The sequence below is a fragment of the Canis lupus genome, chromosome 28 (assembly GCF_011100685.1).
Source record: "Canis lupus familiaris isolate Mischka breed German Shepherd chromosome 28, alternate assembly UU_Cfam_GSD_1.0, whole genome shotgun sequence".
NCBI classification, from domain to species: Eukaryota; Metazoa; Chordata; class Mammalia; order Carnivora; family Canidae; genus Canis; species Canis lupus.
In genome coordinates this window covers 32,883,760-32,902,633 of record NC_049249.1, presented here as the reverse complement: position 1 = coordinate 32,902,633, position 18,874 = coordinate 32,883,760, and the positions used below count along the sequence as shown (strand labels likewise).

The following is an 18,874-nucleotide window of genomic DNA, read 5'->3' as shown; positions in this document are numbered from 1 at the left end:
TTTTATTTATTTATGATAGAGAGAGAGAGAGAGGCAGAGACACAGGCAGAGGGAGAAGCAGGCTCCATGCACCGGGAGCCTGATGTGGGATTCGATCCCAGGTCTCCAGGATCGCGCCCTGGGCCAAAGGCAGGCGCCAAACCGCTGCGCCACCCAGGGATCCCAGGAAGCCTAATTACCCATGTCACGTCTGCCAAGTGACTGAGTGAAGTAATTTCTGTTGACAAATCTTTAGGGTGGAAGGTTACTTTTTTTTTTAATAAGTCTTTGGCATTCATGTCATTGGGTGAGAAACCACCCAGTAGCACAAAACAATTTTAGTTCACATAATCTTAACCAAAATTGGACATTTGATTGGAAGTTCAGAAGTTTTAGTGTGGCTTTGAAAAATATTTCCGGACAATGTTATCTTTCTCATAATGAAAAAAAGAAATAATATCTGGTATGTGGATGGTTTGTTGAGAGCACAGGTATTTTTTGTTTCCATGTTTTAGATCTTCCAAAAATTCTGCTTTGAGCTTGTTGAGTTCTTCTGCTAGAAGCTTCAAGTTGAACGGAAGCACTTGTTCATCTAAAATGAAAAGATACTCAAATTATTTGTGTAACCTAAAGCAAGTTGGGCTGTCTAGTAACATCAGGAAATGAATTTGAATACTTCAGACAAACCAATCAGCTTATTCTGTTAATAATCACAGTCAAGTAGAGGTACTATAGAGCTATAGAGACAAGGTCACACTGACGTGACAACCAATCTTTCCAATACCTGGCTATGAAATGCATGAGCAGAAAAGATAAGCCGGAAAGGGATTTTTGTTGTTGTCTGACAAGATAGTTGATTTAGAATCTTCTCGAACTAACAGGTAGGCAAAAAAGGAGAACTGAAAGATGACAATTTGTTTTGAAACTGATAAATAACCTCTAGAGCAGTTGTCCCATCTATAACTTTCTACAATGATGAAAATGTTCTGCCCCTATTCAATCCAGCAGCCACGAGTCACGTGGGTAATGTGATTGATTTATTACAGCTTTGTTGAGATGAAAGTTGCATACCATACACTTTACTCCTCTAAAGTATGATTCAGTCTACCTGCAGATACGTGCACCTATCCCCACATCCATCTGGGAACACCTCATTGTCTCAGAACCCTGCATTAGCTCCCACCCTCCCACCCTGTCCCCCACCCAACCCCAAATCCCTAAGCAACCACTAATGTACTAGTGTGGCTCTCGATTTACCCCTTCTGGGCATTTCACATGACCGACTCAAGCAATAATATGTGGCCATTTGTGATGGCTTCTTTCACTTTGCGTACTGTTTTAAAGGTTCATCCTGGCTACTAGGAATAATGCTGACATAAATATTTGTGTACATATTTTTATATGAACATATGTTTTCAATTCTCTCAAGCAGATAACCTAGGAGTGGCATTGCTGGGTCCCATGGTAACTATGTTTAATCCTGTGAAGATCTGCTTGGCTGTTTGCCAAAGCAGCTACCCACTTTCCATTCCCACCAGTCCTGTACAAGGGTTTGCATTTCTCCACATTCTCACCACCACTTGCACTTTTTGATTCTGGCTGGCCTGGGATGGGCACTAGCATCTCATCATGGTTTTGATTTGCATTTCCGTGAGGACTACTGATGTCAAATGTGTTTTCTTGTGGTTTGGCCATTTGTGTATCTTCCCTGGAGAAATATCTATTTAGACCCTTTGCCCATTTTAAAAATTGGGGTGTCTTTATTGAGTGGTGCGAGTCTTCTACCTATTTTGGATACAGGTCTATGAGATACATGATCTGCAAGTATTTTTCCCCATCTGTAGGTTGTCTTCACTTTCTTGATGGTAAGGGAACTCATTTTCTAATTTAAGGATAGATCTAGAAGCTAGTAGCGCCTCCTACACACACACACACAAAAGATTTTTAATGGGCAGAAAGTGAGTCAAGAGTGATTTGGAGGGGGATCCCTGGGTGGCGCAGCGGTTTAGAGCCTGCCTTCAGCCCAGGGCGCGATCCTGGAGACCCGGGATCGAGTCCCACATTGGGCTCCCGATGCACGGAGCCTGCTTCTCCCTCTGCCTGTGTCTCTGCCTCTCTCTCTCTCTCTCTCTCTCTCTCTCACACAAATAAATAAAAATTAAAAAAAAAAAAGTGATTTGGACATAATCCTAGTCCCTTCCCCCTTCTCCCCATCTATTTTATTCAGAAGACAAGAAAGGCAAATGGTTGAGAGAGAACTCCTACAACTGTTTTTGTTTCCAATCTAATTGTGTTGCTGTTTTTGTTCCAGGCCTCTAGTTTTCAAGCTTTGGACTGTAACCTACAAGCGAGATGCAGGTTGCAAGCAGTGCTTTTCTAAAATGAAATCAAATAGAACGCAGTAGAGCTCACTACACGTGAGGGTTTTGTGAAACTTGTTGCTACACATGCATGTGGTCATATACTGCGCTACACACTAGGGTACAAGATAAGATCTGCTTATGGATACAAGATAAAATCTGCTTATGGATCGTGGTAAAAACAAAAGTATAAAAACCACTGTATGGTTAGGGTTCTGTTTCCTTTTTCAACATTCTAAACTTTTGTAAAGGTATTAATAGTCAATGCTAGAAGGGTGCCTGGGTGGCTCAGTTGGTTAAGCATCTGCCTTCTCGGGTCATGATCCCAGGATCCTGGGATCAAGGCCCACATTGGGCTCCCTAATCAGCGGGAAGTCTGCTCCTTGCTCTCCCTCTGCCCCTCCCCTGACTTGTGCTCTGCTCTCTCTCAGTGTCTCAAACAAAGTCTTTAAAAAATACATAATGGTGGTGACATGGGAACCTTAAGAGAAAGCACACACTAAAGACAGCCTTGACTCTGAACCCAGGCTGTCCAAGTATCTTCAGCCTTTGGCAAGTTACTTGATCCTCCCAGAACCTTCATGTCCCCATCTGTAAAATTACACTCACCTCATGGGGGGCTGTAAAGACAATAGGATGTATAAGACACCTGGCATATAAAAGCTCAAGAAATGTTAAGCTGTTAGGTTTTGAATCAAAATTTAAATAGAGCAAAGAGTTCAATATTTAAAACCTAAAGGTTCTTTTCTAGAACTAGTCCATACTGCATCCAAGATCAGACTGATGATAAGCTAAGCTTGCCGATTTGACGTGTGGCCCCTGACCACCTCTTCCTTACTTCGCCCGACTTTGAAGTAAGTTCCTTACTTCGCCCGACTCAATAGCTTCTGTTCTGCTCTAGAACATACCAAACAACTTCACCTCTGGACTTCTGCATTTGTGTCCACTGCCTGGAATGATCTGCCACCAGATAACTATGCTTGCTCTTTCAGTTCATTCATCTCTCGGCTTACAGGTCATTGCTGAGAAGCCTTCCTCACTACTCTTTAAAAAAGATCTTAAGCCAGGAGGGAAGAACGAAATGATTTGGAAGCTACATTCTACTTCTCCCATCACTCTCTGCTACCTTACCCTACTCTATTTTCCTGCAGGGCATCAGCAGATACTCCAGTATTTGGCTGTCTGCTTAGTGTAACGTGCTGTTCCCTGCTGATGCCCCGGGATCTAGAATAAAGTCTCACACAGAGTAGCCACTCAACAAAAACGTACTGAATGAATACTTTGTTTTAGGGGTAGAATTTTTAGTTTTATATAACCAGGCTGCATACTAAAGCTGAAAACATGATAAAAACATTAGGACGGAAAACTAATAAGCCACCCAAAGAGTCAAGGGAACAGGACTAGCAGCAGAGTGGTATCAACTACACCCCATGCGAATATGCAACATACCTTTTGCTTCCTTCATTGTCTGAGAGACAATCCTTCGGAGCATCTGATCAGCTTGATGCAGAACATTAGTTGAGCAAATGATCCTGTCCGTTTTCTATGTGATACAGACATTGTATGGGAAGTTTTATAAAAGAGATGGCTAACGGGTGACACATATTGGATAAGACTAAAGGGGGAGCTAAGGTGGCTTTTCTGTTCCAGTTGTCCCTCCCTAGGAGATGGTCCCATCTGGGGAGAGGGTGCCGGTAAATGTCTACTAATGGGCTCTCCAGAAACAACAGCAACACAACCCGTTTCCAGTGTTTGTCAATATCTGTGGGGCAAATATTCCTGTCCTTGCCCGTTTCAAGTTACCGACTCCCACCATAATGTCAATCGGCTCTGACCAGCCGGTACACCACTGCAGGCAGGTGTCAGAAGCTGAATGCTGCTGAGATGCCAAGGCAGTGACAAAGCATTTTTCACATTTTACTCATATTTTACACTCCGCTCAAAAAGACCTTCCTTCAAAAAGTCATGCCTTCCCGTTTATACTAAATCTATACTGGAAGATTTACCTTTTGTTCCACATTGTCCTCAATATATGTTACTGGATTTTCCAAAGCAGTAAGCAATAAGTCAGTCAACTTCAGGCTATAAGAGAAGGTGAGATAAAATAAATCCTTGTATCAAACTTTAAAAAAAAAAAACTTGTATTTTTGAATACTAAATAGCATTCTAGAGGAATAAACGTGCTATAACCCAAAGATCTTAAGCCAAGAGGGAAGAACGAAATGATTTGGAAGCTACCTTCTACATGCAAAATCTAAATGCAGAAGCTTAAAACAAAGTATAAGGCAAAAGATTCTCCTTATTTAAAATATACTAATTTCCTAAGACTCCTTCCAATAAGCTTTCAAAAGACATTGTTTTCCCTCATTAAGTGCTAAACTCTAGGCTACTACAGGTCTATTTTAGTCCCTACAGAAGGATACTGTCTGTACTTTCTGGCCTTTGCTTGTTTACTGGATGTAGAGTAGCCACGTTCCTTACTGGTCAAGGGGCCACAGAGCATTGAGGTAGAATTCATTCCTTCATTTAATGAGACTTTATTCAGTATCTTCTTATATGAAAAATATACAACCAGGTATATGAGACTATGTGCTAGGCTGGGGGAACAGCAAAATCCCTACCCTAAGCCTAGTAATGATTACATTATCGGTCTCAATAATTAAGCAAAAAACTGTAATTTCAGACAGTGACAAGTGGATGAGTGAAGAAAATAAACAAAATGTTGGTATTAAAGGAGTGACGGATTAGTCCAACGAACACTCTTCACGTTGGTTACGATGGTCGGGAAAGTCAATCATAAATAGGTGGGAAGGGTAGGGGGAATCCCAGGTACAAAGGCCCTGAGGCAAGATAAACCTCCTCACATTCATGGAATAAAGGCCAGTCTGGCTGAAAAATAGCAAGGGGGGAATGTAGTAGGATGTGAGGTTGGAAAGTTAGCTGGGGTCAGAGCATGTTATTTATGGTAATGAGTACGGATTCTACTCAGAGTGTAGAGGGTGGCATTGAAATAATTTAGGCCAGCCTGAGTGATGAGTAAACACAGAGTTAAATCTCAACCTCAAGATGATCTTTCTCACGCTGAAGAGAGACTGCATGGGGTCCAAACCTTGGGTCTGCCACCTACTCCCTGGATGTGTTATCTTACTTGGGCTGGTTATCGCATCCCTAAAATGGGGATAATTCTATTTATCTCCAAGAGTTGTTTTGTTAGAATTGAATGAGATTATACATAGGAAGTGTTCAGAACATGCCCAATACGCAGTATCTGCTGAACAGCCGTTGCTGTGAGCAGCAACACTACTAGCAGTAATGGTGGTTAAGTAGGAGCATTTCATAAAGGCCCAGAAAAGGTACATTTGTCAGATCATCTTTCAATTTCTAATGCAGGGCCACCAGACTTGCAACCACCCCTTCACTGATGCTGTGACTATTCTGGATATGTGAGAACAGGTAGTCGGGTTCCGAAGACTCAAGACAAAACAGATTATGCTAAGTGTGGGCAATAGCATGGGAGCAACTCACACCCTTTCTTGCTTTTGGCAAGAACTGGCCCTCATTGGTCTCAAAGCATTGGTAACAGTAGGACATTCTCATGGGATAGATATCTCGATGCCTCAGCCGGCCAATCACTTCCAAAGGAGAAAATGTTAAGTATTTCAGAATGAGTGGCAATCAGCTGGTTATGTGCCCGCTCAAAGGTTCAGGATATTATAAGTAAAAATTAGAAACCTCAGCAGTAGCTTATTTCATAATCCTTATAAACTATGGTCACTTATATCTACCTTTTCCTTAGTACGTTCAAGTATATGTTATGAAACGCATGGAAACTATCCTGGGAACTGAATTTTGACAAATGAATTTTTAAAATGAGCCTTTTAAAAACTGCTGATCCCCTGTGGACAACACTTAGGCAGGGGCGAAGGAAACGTGGGCAATACAGCTCTAGAATTCTGCTCTCTGATACAACAGCCAACAAGCCACAAGAGGCTATTTAAGTGGGAAGCAATTAAAATAAAGTTTAAAATTTGGCTGTCAGAGGCACTGGCTATGTTTCAAGTTTTCAATAGTCGCATGTGGCCAGCAGCTACCACGCTGGATGGTACAAATACAGAACATTTCCATTACCCCTGAAAATTCCATTAGAAATGCGCTGCTGCAGAACTCCCAAAACATAGATCGTGAGTGAAAGCATTAGCACTGCAGCCTACCAGCCTCACACGTACACAGGGGATATCGACAGGGAGGTTTAAGGCAAAATTCGGACTCAGCCACTTCTACTCTTTTTCTTTCTGTAGCAAAGTTACTGGACAACCTTTTTAGACTGTGCTACTTTAGCAAGAGTTTCAAAAATGCTTCCTACTCTGCATCCCCTGCTCTGATCTCTGTGACAACACAGTCTTAACAAGAGTACATGTGGGCCACCCGGGTAGCTCAGCAGTTTAGTGCCGTGTTCAGCCCAGGGTGTGATCCTGGAGTCCCTGGATTGAATCCCACGTCAGGCTCCCTGCATGGAGCCTGCTTCTCCCTCTACCTGTGTCTCTGCTTCTCTCTCTGTGTCTCTCATGAATAAATAAATAAAATCTTTATTTAAAAAAAAAAAAGAGTACACATCTCAGCCGCCACATGCTCGATGACGCTGGGCAAACTAACTTTCTTACTTAGTGGCCTCTTCTCTGTAAGGGAAAAAAGATAACAATCTCTCTCCCAGACTTGTGTAAAGATTAACCAAGTGGATATGAGTCAAGCAATGAACACAAGGGCTGGCTCAGGGAGGCACCCAGCAAAGGTTGGCTTTGTGTGGGATACCTGGCCTCGGAAGAACATGTTGTACTTGGAATTATGAGGCTGTTGTGCTCCCACGCATTTTTCTCAGGGTTGGGCTTTTCTATCTTTCCTTCCATCAGGTGGATGGTCTCGGCAGGCAGGGCCTGGGGTCTCTGGCCATTCCTCTGTAAACAGGTCTCAAGAGAACAATCTAAAAAGAGCTGGCAAAAACCTAATGAATCTGAAAACAATATTAAACCACAAAATTACTGGTGTGCTGTTTTTTTTTTTTCCAAAGTGTGACATAAACAAATTAGACAAATTATCCTGGTGGCAGCAGAAAAACCATTTGCAACGCTGAACATCTAGCTTTGAAAATTAAGTACATTTATACTCCCTTCCTGATCCAATTACATTCTCACTAAAAACAGTAGTGATTTTGACATGCAAACAAATGTCTGTTTGTAAGGAAAAAAATATTTTAATTACATTTCCGAGCCAGTTGATAGACTTCGTATCTCATACTTTGGTAATAAAAGTTGTCATCTAGAATCAAAAACAAAGGTCTAGAAACCGCAGTCTTTGTTAAGAGGTAGCAAGACTGGGTTTCCAGGGCAGCAGAAGATACCAGATCTTGGTGCTTCAAGCAAATTATAAAATCCTCCCACATGGCTGCAGTCCTGTTGGGTGGGGCAGACACCTGACACCCATTAATGACAGCCATCAAGAAGCATTCTAGGTACTTCAAGAGTTCTTGTCGAAGCAATTTCCATTGGGATGGCTAGAAAAGATGGAAGAATTACAAGTTATATTAGGCTTTGGCCAGTAAGGTGGTCATGCTTATTGCCACCCACCCCGCATGAACATTTCAGCTCACGGTGCTACACCATTTGGAATTCTCTGAGCACAACCTGTTTTGCCATGTCTCCATATCTCCGCCTATACTGTTTCCTCTGCCCCGAAAATCCTACTCATTGATGTTAGACTTCTGCAATCTCCTCAGACTCAACCACATAGGAGGCAGCTCAGACTCTCCTTTGTCTACAGGATATCCTGGGTCTCCACTCTAGCAGGGTGTTTAGGTATTTGTTTGCACATATCTCTCTCTCTCTCTCTCTCTCTCTCTCTCGGCTAGGTCAATAGTCCACTGTATACCCAGCCTCCAGCAGAGGGTCAGAAACCTAACAGGAGCTCCAGAAATGTAAATGAAATGAATAAGTGACTAGATCAAAGAATGAAAAAAAATAAAGAAATAAATAAATAAAGAGCCAGAATCAATATCCTGCCAAAATAAAATAGTCTGTCTTAGATATAGCTATGCTCATTTGCCCTTGAAATGAGAAAAGTTGTGGACAGAAAAGGTCAGCTGAAAGGTGTTTAGGGACTTCAGGCTAACAACAGAGTTGAAATGGGATGGGGAAAGATAAAGTAGACTGAAGGGAAGAGACTGATAGGAAAGTAGACTGTAGGGAAGTTATCTCTAAATAACTTGAGAATACAGATAATCTTATGCTGCTCAAGGGCTATGGGCAGCAGGGACAGAGTTATGAGGTCCAGGCTGGAGAGAAAACAGGAACCTGAGATAAGGATCCCTATCCCGCCTGTCCATCCCTACCGCATCACTGAGATTACAGCACATATAACAAATACATCAGCTAAACCTACTAAAAAGGAAACATGATCACTTCCTAGAAGGTTAAGATTTCCTACTCATGGTGATTGGATGAATCCCATGGCCTTTGTCTCTAGGGGGGAGTGGAAAAAAATGTAACAATAAAAGTGAGTGAAAAAGCCCAGCAAATATAACGATATCTCTCAACAACGTCCAGCATTCACTCAAGTGGTGAAAATACTATCATCAACTAAATCTAGTGCCACTAGGGACTTGATGCTGTATTTATCCCGAAATTAAACAAGAATAGGAAAGTATGGGCAGCCCGGGTGGCTCAGCAGTTTAGTGCTGCCTTCAGTCCAGGATGTGGTCCTGGAGACCAGGGATTGAGTCCCACATCAGGCTCCCTGCATGGAGCCTGCTTCTCCCTCTGCCTGTGTCTCTGCCTCTCTCTCTCTCTCTCTCTCTCTCTCTCTCTCTCAGGAATCAAGAAATAAAATCTTAAAAAAAAGAATAGGAAAGTATATATAAATTTTGCTGGAGCAGTCCCCAATTTTCCATCCACCACACGTACTATATTTATGCATATATATTTACAGAGTGGAATCACGTCACATTTACATGTTATTTAGGTGCGTCCATCTACACTAGGGTATTAAGCCACAAATATTTAAAATTTTCAGAATCTGTTAAAGAGGATTTGCTCTGGAGTGAGAATGAGATGGAAGACATGAATCTATTCTTCCCTGAGAGTTCTGTTTCCATGTGCTCCTCCAAAGGAGGAGCCGGGCTCAGCGTGATTTGAAGGCTTAAAGAGAAATATCCTTGGAACACACGTTGGTCACTACACACAGGCCCACTACATTGTCTGGTGGTCACCTAAGAAACGACCACTTTCTCTTGACCAGCAGATGCAGATTTACCCCGAGATAAATGAGGAGTGAGCTCCAGAAGCCAGGTCCTTCATTGGCACAGCTTTCTACTGTCGTGGGAGGGACCCTGAGAATTTTGTTATTTAAAAAAAAAATTACCGGGATCCCTGGGTGGCGCAGCGGTTTAGCGCCTGCCTTTGGCCCAGGGCGCGATCCTGGAGACCCGGGATCGAATCCCACGTCGGGCTCCCGGTGCATGGAGCCTGCTTCTCCCTCTGCCTGTGTCTCTGCCTCTCTCTCTCTCTCTCTCTCTTTGTGTGACTATCATAAAAAAAAAAAATTACCCCAAATTGTATGAACTTGGAAGACCCACAAAGATTCGCATATGGCCAAAAAGACATGAACAGAAATTTCACAGAGGAAGACACAGATGTGGCCAACACGCACATGAGAAAATGCTCCGCATCTCTGGCCATCAGGGAAATACAAATCAAAACCACAATGAGATACCACCTCACACCAGTGAGAATGGGGAAAGTTAAGACATGAAACAGCAAATGTTGGAGAGGATGTGGAGAAAGGGGAACCCTCTGGCACTGTTGGTGGGCATGGGAACTGGTACAGCCACTCTGGAAAACTGTGTGGTGGTTCCTCAAAGAGTCAAAAATAGACCTGCCCTATGACCCAGCAATTGCACTGTTGGGGATTTACCCCAAAGATACAGATGCAGTGAAATGGCAGGACACCTGCACCCCGATGTTTCTAGCAGCAATGTCCACAATAGCCAAACTGTGGAAAGAGCCTCGGTGTCCATCGACAGATGAATGGATAGAGAAGCTGTGGTCTATGTATCCAATGGAATATTCCTCAGCCATTAGAAACGACAAATACCCACCATTTGCTTCGACGTGGATGGACCTGGAGGGTATTATGCTGAGTGAAATGAGTCAATCGGAGAAGGACAAACATTATATGGTCTCATTCATTTGGGGAATATAAAAAATAGTGAAAGGGAATAAAGGGGAAAGGAGAGAAAGTGAGTGGGAAATATCAGAAAGGGAGACAGAACATAAAGACTCCTAACTCTGGGAAACGAATTAGGGGTGGAGGGGGGGGAGGTGGGCGGGGGGTGGGGGTGACTGGGTGGCGGGCACTGAGGGGGGCACCTGGCGGGATGAGCACTGGGTGTTATGCTATATGTTGGCAAATCGAACTCCAATAAAAAAATAAATAAATAAAAAAAAGTTCGCCCACGGCGGGGTGTTCAGCCGGCTGTGCTGGAGCTTCTAGGTGGCTGCGCCCGTCGCTGCGGGATTTTCCCAGAACCCCCCCCCCCCCGCCCGCGCGCTGCCGAATCCCACGCGGCCCTCAGCCTCGGGACAGACCGCACAACGCACACGTGCCCCAAGCAGGCTCGCGAGCCTCTACAGTGACTGACGGACTCCAGGACGGAGTCACAGGCCCCACGCCCGGCGCGGCTCCCCACGCCCGGCGCGGCCCCTCCGTCCCCCTCCGCGCAGGCGCCGCGGCCCAGGCCCCGCCCACTCCGTCCTGACCAATGGCCGCGCGCTCGCTTCCTCCAGGAACGCGTCCGGCATGACGTCATCGTAGGCGACGACGCCGACGGCCCAGCCCTGCTCCTGCCGCAGCCGGTGGCGGAGGCCCCGCGCCAAGGTTGACTTTCCTGCTGCCGGCAGGCCGCAGACGAGACAGAGGCCTATCCTCTGCGGCCGCTCGCCGCGCGCTCCCTTGGCGTCCTGGGCGGTCTTCATGCCGTCGCGGGAGACGGCAGGCGGCTGGGAGCGTCGTCCCCGGCACCGCCCGCCCAGCGCGCACGCGCAGTCTGGCTGCTGCGCCGCCGGGCGGGGAGGCCGGGCGGGGAGGCGGGGAGGCGGGGAGGCCGGGCGCCGCTCCCAAGGCCCGCGCGGTGCGCTGCCCGCCATCCCCGCGGCGTCCCCGAGGTCCGCGGAGCCGCCGCCGCTGCCGCCGACCGCTTGGGGGGCCGAGTCCTCGATGCCGGGGACACCTTGGCGATGCACTGCCTGACCCCTGGACAAATCCCAACGGGTCGACACTTGGACTAAGTGCTCAGTTAGACTTAGCTTAGCCTCCCTGCTGCAAACTTGCAAGCCCCTGAGAATTGCACCTCGGCTTCGTGAAGTCCACGTCCTTGGGAAATCCCGGAGACCTTGCGCCTCTTCCCCCTAGCGGTCTTCGAAAGGTCAGTTGGGCTCAGAATGTGAGGCGAAGCTGCCAGCCCGACCCCGTGCTCCGCGGCCCCTGCTGCACGTGACGGGTGGAAGGACAAAGTGAACCCACACTTGCAGCGAGTGTGAGAAGCGGGGGCAGGATGGCAACATCCCTAGACCTGCGTTCCAGTGCATTCACTCAGAGGACAGTATTTTGGTGTTAAAAGAGAAATACCAAGCTGGGGAGAGGTATAAAATTCCTTGTATGGGGTTGTGATGTAGAGAAGTTGAATTCATGTTCTGACTTTCACCTTAAAGGGGATTCTTAGTCATAAAGTGGTGAGTTCAAAATGTGTGCAAACGAGGTAGAATAGAGGGGGACGGGCAAAATGCAATCAGTAACGCGGTGTGAAATCTGATCTAATTGGACCGCTGAGCACGTCCACCTACATGTTCTCTGGAAGGTGAGCCAGGAGTTACACATACTCCTGATATTAGGTCGTTGGTCCCGTGGAAGGACAAGTAAGGAATGTTATGACAACGGGGCAGCAAGCTCAAGGTCTCCCAGCTGCAAGGCAGTGTGGGGGGTGGTTGCTGAGTGCCCAAAGCCCAAGTAAATGACGTCAGCAACAAAGATACAGAACTTTGGGCAGAAATCTAGTCCATATATTGAGCCTCAGCAGGCAGCTTCTTGGAACTTAAAAAGCTTTGCATACTGACAACGCATGTCTCTACCGTTTCCTTTCCCTCCCACCTCTGTTGACTTAAGGAAAAAGAGGAGTATACTAACAACTTGGGGGAGGGAAAGGACCCAAACTTTCATTGCTGTTAGATTCTAGTATCCGTATCCAGACGTATCTAATACTGCAGTATTACAGGGGCAATAGGTGGGACCAAAAAACAACCCCATCCCCAACAGACGTTTGTGGCCCATTTTACCTCCCTACAAACGTATGATCTGAAGGGGCACAGGTCACTTGTACTTGGGATGTTAAACTTGGTTTAAAACGCTCTTAGATTGGTGGTCACCGTGACTAAGTGCAGCCTCAGCTGTCATCATTCTGTCCCGTCTAGTCCTCAGAGGCAAGGAGGTTGGCCAGTACCCCTTCATGCTGGAGCAGTCACTCTGCTCTGAGCTTGGGTGGAGACGGCTTGACAGACCTCACCTTCCTAGTTGTCATTTCTGCCCCTCAGAGCCATAGGCATTGCCTGGGACCTTTGCCTTGCCTACGTCTCCTGACTACCACGCAGGTTTTAGGAGGTGCCCAACACTCAATGCCAATTTTTGCCTTGGCTAAATTGTCCCATGTTGGAGGCTGTTCAATTAGTTTCTTCTCAGGAGAGTTTTCCGTTCACTTTGATTCAGCTGCCTGTTCCAAATACGTTAATTGTCCTTAGGGGGAACTGGGAGCAAGTGAACACAGAACTATGTGTGACACCTGGGTTTGTCTCCTGATCCGTATAATGAGTGAAGTCCTCAAAAGGGCACTTGAGAAAATCTGAGATTCCACCTTCTGTCACCCTCAGGATCTTCAGAAGCAGGGTTCCTCCTCTGGTGACTTTAACATTGTTTTTTTTGCCAACTCAGGACTTGAGTTCTTCAGCTGCTAACACACCACTAACAGTCTAGCTTGCCAAAGCGCAGATTTCCTTAATCACAGCAACAGTAGTAAAACCTCACCCCTCACCTCTAGCCAATTTCTTTTTGCTTTACTAATTCATAGAGCAAAACCTGGAACCTCTTTCTAGTCAGATTTTTAAAAATACCTTGACCTGGGCACCTGGGTGGCTCAGTTTGTTAAGTGTCAGACTCTTGGTTTTGGCTCAAGTCATGATCTCGGGGTCAGGAACTGAGACCCATGGGGTTCCTTGCTCAGCAGGGAGTCTGCTTGACGATTCTCCCTCTGCCTCTCCCCCCCCCCACGAATAAATAAATCTTTACAAAAAATACTTTGAGGTGCTTTACCTTACTAACCCAAACATGGCATTGCTAGCATGGTGTTCATGACTTGTCCAAGCTCTATCCCTTCAGCTGCCACATCATGGGCCTGTGAAAATGAACTGCCTTTCTTTGCTTTCCAGTGAGGTGTTTATTCATACCCATTTAAAAAAATCCTGTAAATTTCAGACCAGGGTAAAACTTGTGAGCTTGGATCATCTTCAAGTCACCAATCATCTTCTTGAGTTTTTTAAAAACCTAACAAAGGTATCCTAAAATGTGAGCCAGATAGTGAAATGTTACCAGATCTTGAAGTAATTTTACAATATGTACTGTTTCTGATTTCGCAAAGACCACTCTGCCCTTAGTATTGTAAGGTGAGGAAATGTGGTATTGTAAGAACAAGTAAATGACATACTATGCTGAAAGTAGGTAGTTAGACCCAGAATACTCTTATTAACTCTCATTAATGACCACCAAAGTGGCTGAAAAAGACCACAGGTACAGGAAGCAGTTTCTTCTAAGGAGGATCTGGGCCAACCTCTGATTTCAATGTCTTGGGTTTCTTAACAAACTTTCAAAACTCTTGGAAGAAAACACTTCCTAGAGATTTCCAATGAGCTTTCTCATTGTGTCCTTACTTCCTACCACTATTATATATTTAAAATAGTTAAAAAGATGTTTTAACAATCTCAACAGTCTAATAAATGAGCAATATTTTAACGCTGTAGAAGTTACTCAATGTTCATTTGGTACCAGATACTGTGTTATGCTGGGTATCCACCCATAAATAAAGACATCTGCTGTTAAAAAAAAAAAAAGCTCATACTTTGAGAAAATTAAAAATGTCCACAGCATATAAATATAGCCACTATTTCAGAAAATTTGGCTGTTCACATTATATTGTATATAAAAGTACAGCTGTCAAAGGTGAAACTGGTATAAAGTTTCCCTTACCTGAAATCCATTATAATAACATATCCCTGGAGGAACATTAATAAATATATCTCAAAATTCTGTGATTTTGCATAAACATGGGCAATTTTTATAGGAAGCATGCAATATTCAAAATGAATTAAGAGCATATTATGCAGAAATTTTGATGGGTTACTTCTTCAGAATGTTACAAGTGTCAAACAACAAAAGATAACAAAATACATCTTATGGTTCATTTAGCTTGGATGCTACTTTCCTTCATTATAAATTTACCAAAATTTATCAAGAAGAGTTGGTTTACCCAGACCTTAAAATTCTAGGTAAACAAGTGAAGTCACCACTGAGTTCCAAAAAATGTGGACTAAAACAATCCTATGAAATGGATGCATTATGAAAGTTTATTTAAAGCCAGGTATTTTGAAGTCTGGAGTGGATTTTTCCATACATACCATGTTACTCATGCTGGTTACCTTTTCAATATATTTTACTGGATCATTCACATCTGTGTACATTACTGCAGCTCCAAGCAGAATATGTTGTTAATTTTCTTAAATTATCAAGGTAAAACATACAAACAAAATCTCTTCACAGTTCTCAATAATTTAAGGGAATAAAAGAGTTCTTTTTTTTCTTTTTTTTTAAATTTTTATTAATTTATGATAGTCACACAGGGAGAGAGAGAGAGAGGCAGACACACAGGCAGAGGGAGAAGCAGGCTCCATGCACCGGGAGCCCGACGTGGGATTCGATCCCGGGTTTCCAGGATCACGCCCTGGGCCAAAGGCAGGTGCCAAACCGCTATGCCACCCAGGGATCCCTGGGAATAAAAGAGTTCTAATATCAAAATGTTTAAGAATCTGTTGTAGGGCACACACAGCAACAAGACAGTTACATGATTCCTATCTACCTCATTCCCTAATACCTCTATTTGTATTTTTAAATAAATCTTTTTCCCTAAATTTATTCTCTTTAAGACTCTAGGGTGGTGATGGTGGGCAGAGGTAGGGAAGCAAGAAAAGCATGTAACAATAGCATGGGTTCTTTTTAAAAGCCACATATACTATCCACTAATAAAAGTCTACAGGGGCACCTGGGTGGCTCAGCCAGTTAAGCATCCGACTCTTGACTTCAGCTCAGTTCATGATCTCAGAGTTATGGAATCGAGGCCTGCTAAGCACAGAACAGGGCTCATGCTTTCTCTCCAAAATAAATAAAATCTTAAAAACAAACAAAACCCACCTTTACAACTCTCCCTACTTAGAATTTAAATGGAGTTACTAATGGAAGACTATGACATATACTGATGACCACAGTTGTGTTGTGGTCGCCACGGCCACCCTGATTCAGTGATTTACTAGAAAGACTCAGAAAAGCTTTAGACTCACGGTGATGAGATATAACCATGTCTTGTTGCTGTGTGTGCCTTAGATTCTTAAACATGAAAGGATGCAGGTTAATACTAGAAAAGTCGGGATCCCTGGATCGAGTCCCACATCAGGCCCCCTGCATAGAGCCTGCTTCTCTCTCTGCCTCTCCCTCTCTGTTCCTCTCATGAATAAATAAAATCTCTTTTTCTCTTAAAAAAAAACAAAAACAAAACTAGAAAAGCAAAGCTACATAGGGCAGAATCCAGGGGATACCAGATGTCTTCCGGTTGTCTTCTCCAGTGGAGTTGTACTGACAGCACTTAATTTTCCTAGCAACGATATGTGAAGACATGGGCAGAATACTGAGTAGTGTCAACCAGGAAGCTCCTCTGAATCTTGGTATCCAAGGTTTTTATTGGGGGGTCATGCAGGCTTGGAGTACCTATGTGTTGACAGTTACTTAGTCTTCAACCCTTCAGAAGTCAAACTAATAGAATGTGGCCCTTCATTATAAATCCTGTTGTTCAGCATGACCTAGAGATGGTGGGACCGAAGGCCCCTAGTTAAAAGACAATGTTATCTAGAAGGATAGTCCAACAGCTTAGAGGATATTTCCAGGACCTTGGCAAGCATCAGGTTTTTGGGAATGTGCAAGTTCTGAGCAAGTTAATCCTTTTACTGAACAAAACAACTTCAGAATAAGATGTCACATAGTTGATATCATGGATGTGGCCACAGATCCACCTCTAGATCAAGAGCTTCTCCATCATTTCCACATTTCCTTGCAAAGCTTGATGCCAGGCTGTATTGAAAACTGTATAGAGTACAATAATGTTGCTAACCAGAATAGAGATTATAAATGAGATGGGGCAGGAAGCACCTGTAAATGAGGGTTGGGGGAAAAAGAGTAGGGAAGTCACTCTTTCCTATACCTTCCCTATTATAGGTCCAGCTGGAGGCAGGGTGAGAAGAAGGAATTCCTGTCAACTGTAGGATATTCCAAAAGCCAGAGTCAGAAGGGAGGTGAAGCCCAAGTGGTGGTGCTTCCTGGCAGGTAGTATCCCCCAGGTTCTGTCCCATCATCCCTCTGTTTCATCAGCAAAAATCCCATTAATCTAATTTAGCCAGAACTCCCCTGACCCCTGATGATTCCTCTCAGTAATTTTCCACCACAGACTCCCTACGCTGCTGCTTGGGCATGAATTCCCATTTGTCCATGCTATATTCAGAATGGAGCCTGGTTCTATATGGATGTCTTTCTCCTACCGCAATAGTTCTGAGTAAAATCTGCTTTTACCATCCAGCTCTGGTTTTTTGGACATGCTTATAAAGGGCAAGTGTAGTACAGAGAAATTAGTTTAATTCTATAGGAAAGTGGTTATCTGTCTGGTTTTGAATCATAAACTGGGTGCTCTCTACTGCCCCAAAAGGGGCATTCCAGGTCAAGGGGAAAATATGTGCGGGTGGGGGGGGGGGAGACAGTAGTATGTGGGAAGAGGCAGGCAAGAGTCACTGTACAAAGGACTTTGTATGTCATGCTAAGCACTAAAGGTGACGATGATGTGAAGCACCAGAAGGAGAAGAGGACTGAATGGAGGTCATGAGAATGAAGGCTTATGACAGTAAAGAAACCCTGGGAATTGTCCAGATGAAAGCTAGTGCTTGCAAACAGAAGACCCAGAGATGAAGAAAGATGAGAAAGGTTTCCTTTAAGAAAAACCAAGACCTGCTGATGTACTGAATGATGGGAAGGAAAGAAGGGTAAACCATAAGAGTCTTTAGTTTCTTGCCTCCTAGTCATTGATCCTATTTAAGGAAGTAAAAATCCAGTTGATAACATTGTTCTCCATCTTTAAATTGAAGATCGCTGTTTTTGAAGAAAAGTGTATTTTCCTTTGGACTCCCCCAGAATGTTACCTTGAATAAAATGGAATTTATGACCACAGAAGCAAGATATACAGGTAGAAATACTGATGTAGACGACTTAGAATGAACCTGGAGTACTGAAAATCTTTGCAAACGTCCTAGGTAGGCCCTTCACATTTAAGGACTCTGAAACTTACCTGTGAACTATTTTCCTTTTTTCTGTCAAAAGATGAAAAACTCATCTGCACGAGCCTTTCCAGGAAGAGAGTCGGTGGAGGTGGTGGGAGGCACCTCTTCCCTTCAGGCCACGTCGGGTTAGGAAAGCTTTTTTTACGAGAACCCTCTAGTTTCGGGGATGAGGCAGATCTGTATTCTCAGGAGGTTCATATCCTCACGTAACTCCAATAAGACCTTAAGAAACACAAAATAAGTTACTTGGCACTGAAACGAAAGTCCCAGAAAAGCAAATCCTAAAGCAAAAGTAACAGGAGACAGCGCGAGATTTCTATTCTCTAGAGAGGCTGCTGTCAGCCCAAATCTGAAGAACCCTCACGTTCCCATTTCATTTATTTTATCTGAATCTCATTATCCAGTTTTCTCCAGGTGAGGGTGACAGGAAGAGGCAGGAGGCACCTGTCACCGCCCCTCCCCGCTCCCCCCAGCGCTGCGGCCCCGGGGCGCGAGGCCCGCTCCACCGCCTCCGCGCCCGCCCCGCCCCGCCTCGCGCCGCGGGGTCACTAACGCGGCCGCTGACCCGCGCCGAGCGCACCTGCGCCCCCCCCACCCCCGCCCCGGGCCGCCCCGCAACCGCCGCCCACGCCGCCCGCTCGCTCCGCCCGCCCACGTGCTAAAACCGCCCGCGCCCGCGCCGCGCCTGCGCACAGCTCCCTCCGGGCTCAGGGGCCGCCGCGGCGCATGCGCGTCTCCGGTACGCGTCCTTCCTCCCCCCGGGACCAGGAGCCCCGGCCTCGGGTGTGAAGCCCGCGG

At 44.9% G+C, this 18,874-nt stretch overlaps 1 protein-coding gene and 1 long non-coding RNA gene across 3 annotated transcripts; both read right to left on the bottom strand.

The window, feature by feature from the left end:
* Positions 1–230: 230 nt before the first annotated feature.
* On the bottom strand, positions 231–11,435 carry PSTK (phosphoseryl-tRNA kinase). The gene is made up of 6 exons (XM_038579007.1): positions 11,147–11,435; positions 7,596–7,887; positions 7,149–7,347; positions 4,346–4,421; positions 3,789–3,882; positions 231–571 (listed from the first exon to the last, which is right to left on the bottom strand). The coding sequence occupies exons 1-6, from the start codon at positions 11,360–11,362 to the stop codon at positions 372–374; spliced, it is 1,077 nt and encodes a 358-aa protein (XP_038434935.1). The 5' UTR covers positions 11,363–11,435; the 3' UTR covers positions 231–371.
* Positions 11,436–15,029: 3,594 nt separating this feature from the next.
* LOC119866610 lies at positions 15,030–18,571 on the bottom strand. Of its 2 annotated transcripts, none has more exons than XR_005380717.1 (2): positions 18,085–18,571; positions 15,030–17,938 (listed from the first exon to the last, which is right to left on the bottom strand). It is a non-coding gene; the product is annotated as an uncharacterized LOC119866610 (long non-coding RNA). The 2 variants fall into 2 exon arrangements; XR_005380718.1 differs by having other exon boundaries at positions 15,030–16,901.
* Between the last annotated feature and the right edge of the window lie 303 nt (positions 18,572–18,874).